Source organism: Sciurus vulgaris (assembly GCF_902686455.1).
Source record: "Sciurus vulgaris genome assembly, chromosome: 9".
In the NCBI taxonomy this organism is placed as follows: Eukaryota; Metazoa; Chordata; class Mammalia; order Rodentia; family Sciuridae; genus Sciurus; species Sciurus vulgaris.
The window spans coordinates 107,152,338-107,165,349 of record NC_136469.1 but is presented as its reverse complement, the minus strand read 5'-3'; the positions used below and the strand labels follow the sequence as shown (position 1 = coordinate 107,165,349).

Sequence of the window (13,012 nt, the reverse complement as noted above, 5' to 3'; positions counted from 1 at the left end):
CCCTAAACAGTTAACACACTACCAGAGAGGAGTCACATATAAATAGTAAAGAAATAAGTAGCAAAATGTTATCATTTCTAAGGGGATAGTGGGTAAGAGGCTGGTGAGAGAGAGACTGGGAAGACCACTATAGATTTGCTTTCAGTGCTGCTTCTTCAAAGCTGTGACTTTTAACCTAAAACCAAGAGGGTAAGTATGAGCCTTTAAGAAAAGCTGAGAGAACTGGATTCCAGGTGGAGAGACTGACAAGGGAAAAACCTAAGAGGTGGGAGAGGTCTCAGTATATTCAGTAGGGCTGAAGCAAAGTAAGGGAGGAAGAGAATGACAAGAAACTGAAGCTACAAAGATCAAATAAAAAGCCCAGGTGCAGTAAATCAGCTATTCCTGAGGTCATACGTATGTCACAGTGACTGCTGTTAAAATTACATGGAAGAGATCTTGTAGAAATGTCAGTGAAAGACAGGGTTGCTACAAGCTAAATTATGTTACTCCCATATTCACATGTTGAAGTCCTAACTCCCAGTTCCCTGAAGTGCCACCATTTTTGGAGATAAGGCCTTTAAAGAGATAATTACATAAAAATTAGGTCACAAGGCTGGGCAATTCAAAATGGCTTGTGTCTTTACAAGAAGAGATCAGGACACAGACATACACAGAAGGAAGACATGTAAAGACACAGGAAACAGATGCCATCGCTAAGGCAAGAAAAGAGGGTTTAGAAGAAAACAACCTTAAAAATTGTGGACTGAGACAGACATCATTACATGTATGATTACACGAATGGTATGAATCTACATCGTGTACAACCATACAACCATAGAAACAAAATGATGTACCCCATTTGTGTACAATGAATCAAAACGCAGTCTGTAAAAAATAAAAAAATAATTAATTAAAAAAAACAAAAAAGAAAACAACCTTACTGATACCTTTATGGCTCCAGAGCTGTGAAAAAATAAATTTTCCATTGTTTATGCCACCTAGTCTCAGATATTTTGTTATGGCAGCCCCAAAAAGTAAATACAGAGGTTAATCATTTTTCCCCTGCTATGTTCTCTCCCTGGGTTTTCCTCCTCTGATATCAGTTTAGCTCTCACTTTTCTTGGAGGCTATTGTAAAAAAATTTTTATTTGTATCCCATAATCATTGAGAAGCCACAGAGGGCATAAAGTAAGTAATTATATGACTGAATTAAATTTTTTACAAAATCATGCTGGCAGTTGTATGGTCAATAATTATAGGGTGGCAAGAGTAGAAGAACAGTTCCTACTCTAGGCAAGTTGATAGACGATTGTAGCCTGAACCAGGGAGGTGGCAGTGGAGATAAAGAGTGGACAAAGCAAGGGGCAGTTATGTGTGCAACTGCTTACAGAGGACAGGGAATAGGTTTTTTTCTCCTCAAAGTACAATAAGCAGAGAAATAACAATTACTATTCATTGAAGATCTATTATGTGAAACTTATCATATTCTAAATTTTTTAATCCTCACAATATGCTTTAAAGTGATATTATCATAAGAATTATTTGCATCTGGAAACTGAGCTCACAAGAAGACAAACACTATATGCCAAAGCCAGAATGCTAACTCTCTTGTATCAACCTCCAAAATATGTTCTAGCTTTACTAAATTGCATTATGTCATTAAATAATAATTTAATAATTATTCAAGTAAATGTGGAATTTTGTATCTAGTCTATATGTGATACCTATATTTCCTGTTATGTTCATGAGTAATTTCTAAACTATATTCCTGCAGCACTTGTTATGCTTTTACTATTATTCTTATTTCAGTCTGCTTGAGTCTGTCTACAGATCTCATAGATAAAATCTCAATCCTCTCTCAACACCCAACTAGCACAGTGCTCTGCACATACTAGGTACTGAATAACTATGTTTCATTATGTTTCTAATATCATCTCAAAAGTGATTATTAAAACCCTTCAAAAGGAAAAAATGAGATTCATTTGCAGCATCAGTTAAGCTAAAAATATTTCCAGATTAAAGCAGAAACTGTGTCTTATTTATATTTGTATTCTCTCCCAGAACCAATCCAAAGCCTTAAATGTAATAGGTTTCTGATAAATCAGTTGTCAATGAATAATGGTCGCTATGCAATTAAGAATAATTCTTAGAGACGCTTCCTCTAATACCACTGTTTAGGATGTTCAAATCAACCTTACTAAGAGCATAATTACATAGAAACCAGATAATTTTGAGCTTGGAAAGTCTTCTTCCCATAATTTTACATGCATTCGTGTAATGTCAAAGACATCTTGTTTTTTACAAAATCCTAGTTATTTTTGTTATTTTTTGATAATAGGGAAATTTTGTTTTTCTTCTTTTTTTTTTTCTTTCTCGTTTTTTCTGTTTTTTTTTTTTTTTGTTTGTTTTGTTTTTTTGTTTTTTTTTAGTGGGGGAGTGAGGGGAATTACTGTAATCCTCTAAGGGATTGTAAAGTATTGTTTGTAAGGCAAGCAAGGTGGTCTTTAACAAGTCAAAGAAATAAAAAGCCAAGACCAGCAAGAGCAAATTCAGGAAAATACTTACATCTAATAATGATTCTAATTTGCTGGGAAAGAGTGAAGGTAATTAACAAAGTATCAGATAAATTTTCACTGTTTACTTTAGCAGTCACAGAGCTGGCTTAGGGTATCACTGCATACTTTCATGTCCAATAATGATATCAAATTTGCTGTTACATCATGACGAAGCCCTCAGGTAGTTTCCTCATCTTAAAACTAGTCAATTCTTGTTCTCTACATTGGCTCCCCAGCTATGCACCTGAGGAAACATTCCTGGCTTTTCAGTCGTGCACACCATGTGTCCACCTATATCCTCCAAAAGACCAGTGTGTCTAAAATTTAAGAGATTTCAAGTACTTAAGAGACAAAACAACAATGAATCTCGAGTGAAATATATACATAAATCACTAATTTTCCCACCATTTAAAAAAATACAAAAATAAAGCTTTCCTCAATATTAAATGATGACAACAGATATCCATTAATATTGCTGAGAAACCAGAAAACATTATAGGTTTCCAGAAGTTTCTTTTACTTAAGAGACATTGAAGATTAATGCTTCTTTTATCATATTATCTTTCTATGCTGGTCTATTTTGCAAATAATTAAAGCCACCAAATGAATATGAAAAGCATAGAAAAGCAACTATAAAATGTGGGAAAATATAAAAACAATTTACTGAAGAAGAATACTTAACTACATTAGATCATGACAAAAATTCAGAACAACTCAGATCTCTTCAGGATAAAATTATCATGTCAAGTATTCTAAAGGAAACTCATACACACACACACACACACTCTCCCCTGACATTAAAGGATATTTGGATTCTGAATCTCATGTCCACTGTAAAAGGGACTTTTGTTTTAAAAACTCATCATGGAAAACAGTTTGGCGTTATCTCATCAAGTGGAACTCCCACTTACTTGAAGACCCAGAAAAATCCATTCCTTGATATGTATGCAAAAAAAAAAAAAAAAAAAAAAAAAAAAAAAACCTCTTAAAACATTTACAGCAGGAAATCTGGACAGAATATTCACAGCAATTCGATCTTGGAAACAAGCAAAAAGTCAACTGCCAAGCAGAGAAGATAAACAAGATGGTTCCTATGCCATAGGATATCACACAGCAGTCAAAAGGAACAATCTATAACAACATGCAGCAATAAGAATAAATCTAAGCAATACATAAGTAAGTATATAAACATCAAAAGTTTAAATACAGACAATTCAAGACAACTAAACATTTAAAATATACCTTAAAAACAAAAGATAACTTTTATATAAATTGAAAATAAATTCAAAAAGCATTCAGAGTGGTGGTTACTTTGGGATGGGAAGAGAGGAAGATAGAATGAAGGAAGCACGTAGCAGAATAAAAGTTGTCAAGGTCCTACTCTTTGTGCTGGTTAACAGTTTAGTTGATACATTTATTATATTTCAATAAGTGGATGGATGGATGGATGGATAGATAGATGGAGGAATGGAAAGAAGGTTATGTGTGAGTCAATAAGAATGTGTCACGAATCAAGGATTATTAATGCAAGAAATCACTTATGTACACCTGAGGCTTATTAGAATAAATACACTTATAAAGGCCTGCTATAAAGCAACAATGTTTAATGAGAAATAAGTGCAAGCTGTCATATTTTTCTATCTGAAAAATATCTATTAAGTCATGAAGTGTTATCTAAATATCCACCAATTTACTAATATCCTACAGTCTGTATTTCACAGTGCCTGTTTCAGGAAACGCCAAATGCATTTTTCATATCCTTACCCTAAAGAAATTGTAAATATAATGATAGTACTATTGTGGTAGTCACTTTTTTTGTGATTGGCACTGAAATACCCGGCAACAACTTAGAGGAAGATAGTTTTTATTCTGGCTTATTCAGAGATTCAGTGCATGGTCGGTCAACTCCAAGGCTCTGAGCCTAAGGTAAGGCAGAACATCATGGTGGAAGGACATGGCAAAGAAAAGCTATTCTGCTCATGGTCACCAGGAATCATTGAAATGAGAAGGGGAGAAAGGAGAAGAGGCCACAGGGAAGATGGCCCCTTTCACAGCAACCACCTTTTCCAGCCACATCCTACCTACATACGGTTACCACCCATTCAGTCCATTCAAACTAGGGCAGACTGATTCAGTTACAGCACTCATAATGTAATCTTTTCACCTCTGAATACTCCTGCATTAATCCAGGAATAATATAACTAATTATATTTTGTTTGGTTTTGGTAAATTGAGAACATAAGAAGGTAAGTTTTGTTCCAGATTCTATCCTGTCTTCTACAGGGGATCTTTCTTTCAGATGCCCCTTCCTTCCACTCTAATATTAAATTATCCTCAACTAGATTATTCCCAATAGTATACAAACAGGTTATCATATTTCTAACCTTAAAACAGGCAACCTTCTGTGTCTCTTTCCTTTCATATTTAAGTTATGAAAAAGAAAATCTATACATACTGCCTCAAATTCTTCCCTCCCTATTTACTTCATCATCTATTATATCCAGTTTTCATACTTAATATTCACAAAAATTCCTTTCAATACCATCAGTTTTCCCCGTGTATAGCATTTTCCCCACCAATTTTAAAAGTAATCATATTTCTCCCATTTTTAAAAGCTCTCTTGATCTACTATTTGCATCTACTATTCCATTTTTCTACTTCCTATACAAACACCTGAAGAAAATTTCTCTCATTCTCTCTTGAATGTACCCAGACTTTCTCATTCACCAAGCTGCAAAAAACTGTTCTTGCCAAAATTATTGAATATACACACACTGCAAAATCTAGTGGTCAATTTTAGGTTCATATCTTTTCTTACTTGATCTGTCATAAGTGTTTAATTGAAACCCTTTTTTTTTGTTGTTGTTGTTTTACTCACACACACTCTGTTTTCCTGCTGTCATGCCTCACTGGCCATATCTCCACAATCTTTGGGGATACAGATTCCTTTTCCCTTCTTCTCTCCTTTTAGCATCAGAGCTCAATATTTGAGCCTCTTCTCTATCTCCCCTAATCCCCCTGGTGACCTCTCTGGCCTTTTGAGTTTAATTACCATGTATGTTGACATGCCCATCATCCCTAAATTCCAGGTTCATCACCACTTGGTTCTAGTAGGCATCTGAAACTTATGCACATAAACTGTTCATCATGCCCCAGTCTGCTTCTGCTATAATTTAACAACTCCATTTTTCCTGGGTGTTTAAGTCAAAAACTTTGAAGTCAGCCTTCACACCTTCCTTTCTGTCATATCCCACATTCTAGCTGTCATCATTTGACTCTAATTTCAAAATATGGGCAGAAGCCAATCATTTCTTAGAAAATGACACACTTCTCTGCCACCAGCTTGGACAAAGTATTCATCATCTTTTGCCTGGATTATTGTGAAAAACCTATGCACATCTGTCTTTGCCTCTGACTGCCTGTTCTTAACACAGCAGGCAAAGTGAGTCTTTAGCAGGACTTGCCCCTGCTACAATTCCTCAAGTCATGTCTGCTCTGACTCAGAGGAAAAGCCACATCCTCACTAGCATTCAAAGCTTTGCACAACCTCATCTTTTCATCACACTGACACCTTCTCTCTCCTCCCTGCAGCACTGGCATCCTTGCTTAGCATGTTTGCACCTAGAATTCCATCTCTCCAGAAGACCCCACCAAATGTGGGTTATGCTCTCTTGCCTATGATCACTGTTCAATAGAACCTTCTCGATAAACTCTCCCTAACTACCCCGGTAAAGCTGCAACCTCCTCCCCTGCTTTAATGAACCACTCCACGGCAGTTCACCAACATCTAGCACTATAAATCACCTATCTCTGATGCTTCTTTTCTGTCTCTTCCACTAGAGTGTGAGTTCGTCAGAGCAAAAAGTTGGGTAATCCTCCCTAACTTTAAATAATACCATCCACGTCTGGTTTCTCAAAATAGAAACCAAGAAATCTTTTAAAAATTTTCCCTTTTGTTTACCACCTCCCATGTCAAGTCTAACACCAATTCTTTGTCCAATTAAACCTATAAAAAGTACCCCAGCTTGTTCCACTTATGCCCATTTTTATTATGTCTATATTTTTCCATGTACATCAACTTAACTGAGAGAACTTCCCCTACCCTTCCCCACAAAAACTTCTTTATTAGTCTCCTTGTTTCCAATATTGCCCTGCCTCTTTTTCTAAGCCTTTCCTTATATAGCAACCAGATGGATCATATTACTATCCAAGTGATATGTCAATCTCTTAAAGAACTCTAACACCTTCCAAGTCCACTAAGGAAATAATTTTTTTTTTTTTTTTTTTTTTTTTTTTTTTTTTTTTTACCCCATCCCCAATGGTCTTGCATGACCTGGACTCTGCTCAGCATCCCAATTTCATTCTGTACGTTTTGCTCTTGCTTTCTGACTATGGGCAGATCAAACACCAAACCCAGTGTCCCTGGGTTCAATTCCCTTTCACTGTCTACATGACACTTCTCTATTATGTACCTTTAGACTTTGCACTTGCTTTTTAATTTTTTTTCCTGCCTGAAAATAACTTTTCTCCTACATTTTCCATGCTTGCCATGTGTAGGTCTTAATTTGAAAAACTTACTTGACTACCATTTCTATCTAAAATAGATCCCACATCCAAATTCTTTTCTCTCTCTTAGATGCTATTAGCTTTTACCATAGCATTTTCATTTCATTATTTTGCTATTTTCTTCTTTGCTATTTTTATTTCTCTCTACTGTTAAGCCATAAAGTCTATGAGGGCCTATGTTGGATCCGAATCATATCTTCACAATCTTGCATTGCTCCTGACACAGAGTAGGCTCTCAATGCACATAAATAGATGAGTAGATGAATAAATGAATAAAGGAATCAGAAGAGAATGAAGCTTTACATTTCTGTGTGGAGTTGAAATGTTCTCTATGTCTATGCATTTTCAAAAATATGTTCTCTGTTGACATTCAATTAATAAAGCTAGTACATGATACAGGAACTTCATTTTGAGTATGAGATATAAATCATTTGAAAATATTTTATGAAAAACTTGATTTTTGTAAGACAGTATTTCAAGCTAACCTAAATGAATAGAAGATTCTGTATTCACTTTCATTTTAAATGTTATAAAATGTTTAGAATCAAAGTTCTTATTTCACCAGGTACAGTGGTATACTCCTGTAATCCCAGATATCACAGAGGTTGAGGCAGGAGGATTTCAAGTTCAAGGTCAGTCTTGGCAAATAGTAAGACTATCTAAAAAAAATTGAAAAATTGAAAAATTAAAAAACGACTAGGGATGCAGTTCAGTGGTAGAGTGTCCCTGGGTTCAATTCCCAGTACCAGGAAAGGAAGGAAGAACCGAGTTTCACTTCACACCTTTGGGGAAAATATAGTTTTGTTTATCTCAAGAATTTATTTAACTGAGTAACAAGAAGGCACTTTCAGGATAATTCAATTACTGATATATAGGATTGTGCAAAAAGCCTCAGAAACGGATCTAGCAATAGACCAGCTGCCTAAGGATTTAAAGATTGGATTGGATTTTGGAACCTCATCTATTACTCACTGTAGGGTTCTTGGGCAATTCACTGAATCTTGTCCCAACCTATTCTTTAAGAGAGGAATGAGGCTTTCCCTGTTTATGTCTTTGTTAATGTGACAATCTTAGTAAATATTGCATATGAAAATGTTTTCAAAACTGTAAAGGACCCCACTAATGTGAAGTCCTACTATATTATGAGCAACCTTGCATAATAGAGTTAGGGTAAGATTCCCAAACTATCTGTCAGTGGTTCCTAGCTATGCATTTTTAAGAAGGCAGATAACAGTTCTGAAAGTGGATCAGAACAAAGAGGAATGATTCTCTAGCTTCTCTGTGGAAGGGTTCACTTGTGCGTCACTCCTAAGCAGGTTCGAGCTACTTCAGCATGATAGGAACTGATTCATCAGAGGTTGAAAGAGCCATATCCCTTCTGAAGTCCCATTCCAGCTTCTCTCAACATGCCTCCTTCCTTCTCTTCTCACCTTTTCCCCTTTTCTTCCCCAATGGGAGAATGTGGAGACAAGGGAGAAGAGATCCTGGAGAGATGAAAAGAAGAGAACCATTTCAGCTCCTTTTATTTCCCCACTGCAAGCTGTGCTGCTGAGTTAAAAATATGTAATTTAGTTTCCAAATCTATTTCAACCCCTGCCTGGCCTACTGAGCAATCACAAACCATCCAATTTCAATTCAAATCTTTGCTTTTAGCTTTATTTTAAATGGAACACAGCAAAGTTGTATAAACAGATAAAAAGTAAATGTTCCACAAAGAGCAGAAGTAGGATTAAAGGAACCAGGAAGTCAATCCATATTTATAGTGTACCAGTCAAAATCTGAATTGTTTTCATCTTATTTATAAAATGTTAAACTTTCCACAAAGTATAAAATGTCATAGAATGGTTCAAACTTATAGCATCCAAGAGTCTGTGCTAACAACGAGCCTTCTTATTATTTTCAGTTGGTGCACATTTACAATTTCATGTAAACAGATAATATATTTTCTGCAGGTGATAATTACTATTCATCTGTCACATTTGGAATAGTACACATTTAGAAAATGACCTATTTCTAAAAAATGAATCACATCTACCACAAATATTTATGAGCAGAGTGCAAGATAAAAATAAAAAACCCTAACACTGTACTATGTAGTAAATTTCTAATCATTAATTAACTGCAACCCTCAAAGTAGGGAGAATTCAACCCCTTCCCACAAAGCTTTGAAAGCACCTCCAGGTAAATAATGCAGATCTCTTGGCAATGACAAGTAAGATGAGTAATAATGCCCTTGAGAAATCTAGCAATATTGTAGTTAACCAAAACCCAGAATTGGCTCACACAGATAGTTTTCACTCCTCTTATTATCTATATAATGTTATAGGAGAGAGCACATGGCTAAAAAAAAAAATCCATATCCAATGGATACCTTCTCCCTTTTCAATTACAACCTGCTTTGAAACCAAATAGACAGATATTATTTTAACTTTCAACATTTAATTATTAGAACCATATAGTTCCAGTTATGGTTTTTCACTTTCATTAATGTTCAGGTACATCAGTTCTCTGATGCATATTTAAACTATATATGAGTTGATGCTTTTGTTAATTTTTTTTTTTTTTTACTTGAAATGTCAAGTTTAAAACCTCTCTGGGCAAATAAATCCTTTTATTGATATAGTTTTAAATGGCATCACATCATCTGAAACATTCTCCATAAAAACTATTTTTGACCTAAAATGATAATTTCCCAGTCACTTATAAAAGATCATGCCTTGACAAATGATTCACTTCTCTAATGAAGCCTCTTTTCAGATTTGCATGAAGGCAAATGCAGTGTGGGCAACCTATCCCTGGAGTGGCAGTGGGAAAAGAACCAGAAAAAAACTTCCATCCTTTTCATCCATCTTTATCTCTGTCAACACACAACTACTGAATTAATGCCTTAGTGGCTTCCCATAACTTTCTCAATAAAATCCAGAAAAAAAATCATTTGGAATTCAAAAGATCCAATCCCAGTCTATCATTAATATGCTATGTGTCCTTGTCTAAATCCTTTCTTGTCCTCATTGCCACTTCTGTTAAGTGAGAAGAATGACCCTAGATAGACTCCAAAGAATCATCAGCTCTACTCCATCCAACTACTTTATCTCCAACAACTCTTTCTAACCTGGGACCACACTCCTCCTGCCTCATATCTACTGCTGTCCTGATCCCTGCTCTTTTACCTTCTCCAGTCTCCCACCATCTCTCTTATACACCCTCAATAGGAAGCATCAAATTCCTCCATGTTTCTAATATTATGTGATATTGATCACACCACTTTGTATATAATACCATCCCAATCCACATGGTTTATTTTTAAATACACAAACTGATCTTGGTTCATATCCTGTCCCTTTCACTTACTAACTGTGAACTTGGAGCAGTTACTTAATTTTTCAAGCCTTGATTTCTTCATCTGTAAAAAGGAGAAAGTTATGGCTTGCTCTTGGGGCTACTGTGAGGTACAAAGGAATATCTGTAAAAATGCATGGTCTACATGAAAATTTAATTAAAAAATACAAAATTAGTGGTTGTTATTATTGGTACTACTATTACTGTTGAAAGAACATAAGTTCCTTCAAACTAGAGTCTATGTCTTATTCAATTCATTTGCTGAAGGATAATTGGTACAGTAGAAAGAACAAGGACTTTGCCATTGGAAGAGGTGGGCTCACCCTATGAGTGGGATCCTAGCAAGTCACTTATCCTCAAGGAACTGGACTGAGAAGCTGTTTGAGGATAAAGCACAAAGCTTGCCACATAGGTTCTCATTATATATGCAAAGAAAATATTAATATGAAAGAGAGCCACAGTACTGTTAATGGCTGATTCTGTTAGGGGATATATATATATATATATATATATTTGAAATATATATATATATTTGAAAGAAGAAAAAAGCTGACTCTTTTCTGACCAACATCTCAGGAGGGAAGCAAATGCCACCTCACCAAAAGAAGAGAACAGGAATGGATTGGGTTCCCTAGGAAAGCAGTCAGCTTCGTGCCCCAGATTCATGCCCTAGGTAGAACACAGGCCTAGCTTTTGGCAGAGAAAGGGACACGTGGGAGAACAAGGGACTTCAGATCAGCTGCCTCCAGTGCAACCTGCTCTGGGCCAAGTAGCCAGGTTGAGGGAAACTCAGTTCCCAGGGAGCAGGGCAATCTCAGCTAAGCTCTCAAATAAATCTGTTGTTGACTCTCCCCTCTCCCCAACCATCCCTACCCTGCAGTCAGGTCGGTAGGTAATTAGTGTGGGGGAGAGGCAAAGCTTCTGAGGGGGCAGGGAGATGGGAAAGTACTGATGGGGGCGGTCTTCTTGTCATAGGTCTCACCAAGAGAGGAGAGGAAGAGAGAGGGAAAATTGGCTGAGGGGGATGGGGGGGCAGAAAGAGAATTTTTTCATTTTTGCACTCAAAGCATACTTAATGATTTTGCCACAGACAGACCGATTAGGAAGGGACAAACAGGACACACTTGTGCATCTAAAATAGTTCATACCCCCAAATCCAGGACGTAGCCTGTTGTCATAACCATCGAGCAAACTGTCCAGGATGCGGGTAAAATTTTCCGGGCACAATTTCTCCTCCTTTTGGTTCTGTCCTGGGGATTCGTTTAAACTGCAAGAGCAAAAAACGGGGGCGGAAAGGATTATTTTAAGAATGCATCTGAGAACAGGTGGAAACAGGTTTGCCTTCTAGGGAAATAGTCGCTTGCCCCATGCTAGAGGCAGGGTTGGGGGTTGGGATGCAAGAAGACCAAAATGGTCAGAAAAGCGCACCCCTGGCAACCCGCACCCCTGTACCCACACTCTTCTTGCACCAGGAGCCCCTTGTGCTTTCCGCGTCTACGCGGTCATAGAAAAAGCTTGGCTTCAGCCCATGATTTTACAGTAAAGAAGCTCCAGTTTGCTCAGGGAGGGGTGGGCGGACAGAGAGAGCCAAAAGCTAGCTACTTCTCCCCCTTCCCCGTACCCCTCCCCCCCCAGGACCCCGGAGAACTCACCAAGCCGCCAGGCACAGGAAGTGCAGGAGTGCGAAACTGAACCCGGAGGACAGCACGATCGCGGGTACCTTCTTGGCAGAAACCATCTTTGCAACATGCCATACTTTATGCCTGTTCACGTTTTCCAGGCTCTCAAGATGCCCTGAGCAGGGTGCGAGGAGAGGGCAGAGTGGCTCCTGCGGCGTGCGCACACTCGCGCTCACACTCGCCCGCGCTCACACTCGCCCGCGCTCCGCCAGCCCGAGCCGCGGTGGGCGTGTGTGTGCACGCCGGCCAGGGGAGGCGGAACCTGCCTTTCCTCGCCCCCTCCTTTTCTCTCTCAGCGTTCAATGTGTATATAGGGCTATGTGTGCGCTCCTCACCCTTTCGTGCCAGCACATCAAGGTACTGGGGTTAACTTGGACGCGTCTGCGACGCAAAGCCAGGCAAGTTTGTTCCAACCTGTAACTCTGGGGACGAGGACCTAGGTCCTTCGCCCCTCTGGAGGTCTGCAAGCCCTCACCCGGTGTATCTCCGCCCACAGCGGAGCTTGGCTTCCTCTTCTCCCGGCTGGTCCTCCTCTCTTCCGCCGGGATTTGGATCTAACCAATGAAGCTCCTCTCTATTAGGTTGTGCGAGGACCTGTTTGTACCCATTGTCAGTGCTGGAGGTGGAGAAAGGGCGGGATGACAGGGATTTCTGGGCATCCGGGTGGGAGGCGGTGGTGAGTGGGGAAAGGGGATCAAGTTTGGGCAGAAACAGTCTTTGAGACCCACCCCTTCAGGTGCTAGGGGGCGGAGGAGTGTCGGTGGTTACAAAAGGAAAAAAGAGATTCCTCCTGATAATAGGGGTTTCAACTACCTAGGCGACTCTCGCCAAACTTAAGTGGACTCACTGCAGTTAAGGCATCTGTCAAGCTATTACTTTAAAGATACCAAA

General features: G+C 38.2%; 1 protein-coding gene across 1 annotated transcript in view; it reads right to left on the bottom strand.

The window, feature by feature from the left end:
- The window catches only part of GABRA4 (gamma-aminobutyric acid type A receptor subunit alpha4), a 68,835-nt gene extending 56,179 nt beyond the window's left edge, over positions 1-12,656 (bottom strand). The window contains exons 1-2 of the mRNA XM_079154079.1: positions 12,095-12,656; positions 11,591-11,709 (exon numbers count right to left, since the gene is read on the bottom strand). Of these exons, the coding sequence (XP_079010205.1) occupies positions 11,591-11,709; positions 12,095-12,180 (205 nt within the window). The 5' untranslated portion in view covers positions 12,181-12,656. The remainder of the gene's footprint in view (positions 1-11,590; positions 11,710-12,094) is intronic.
- Between the last annotated feature and the right edge of the window lie 356 nt (positions 12,657-13,012).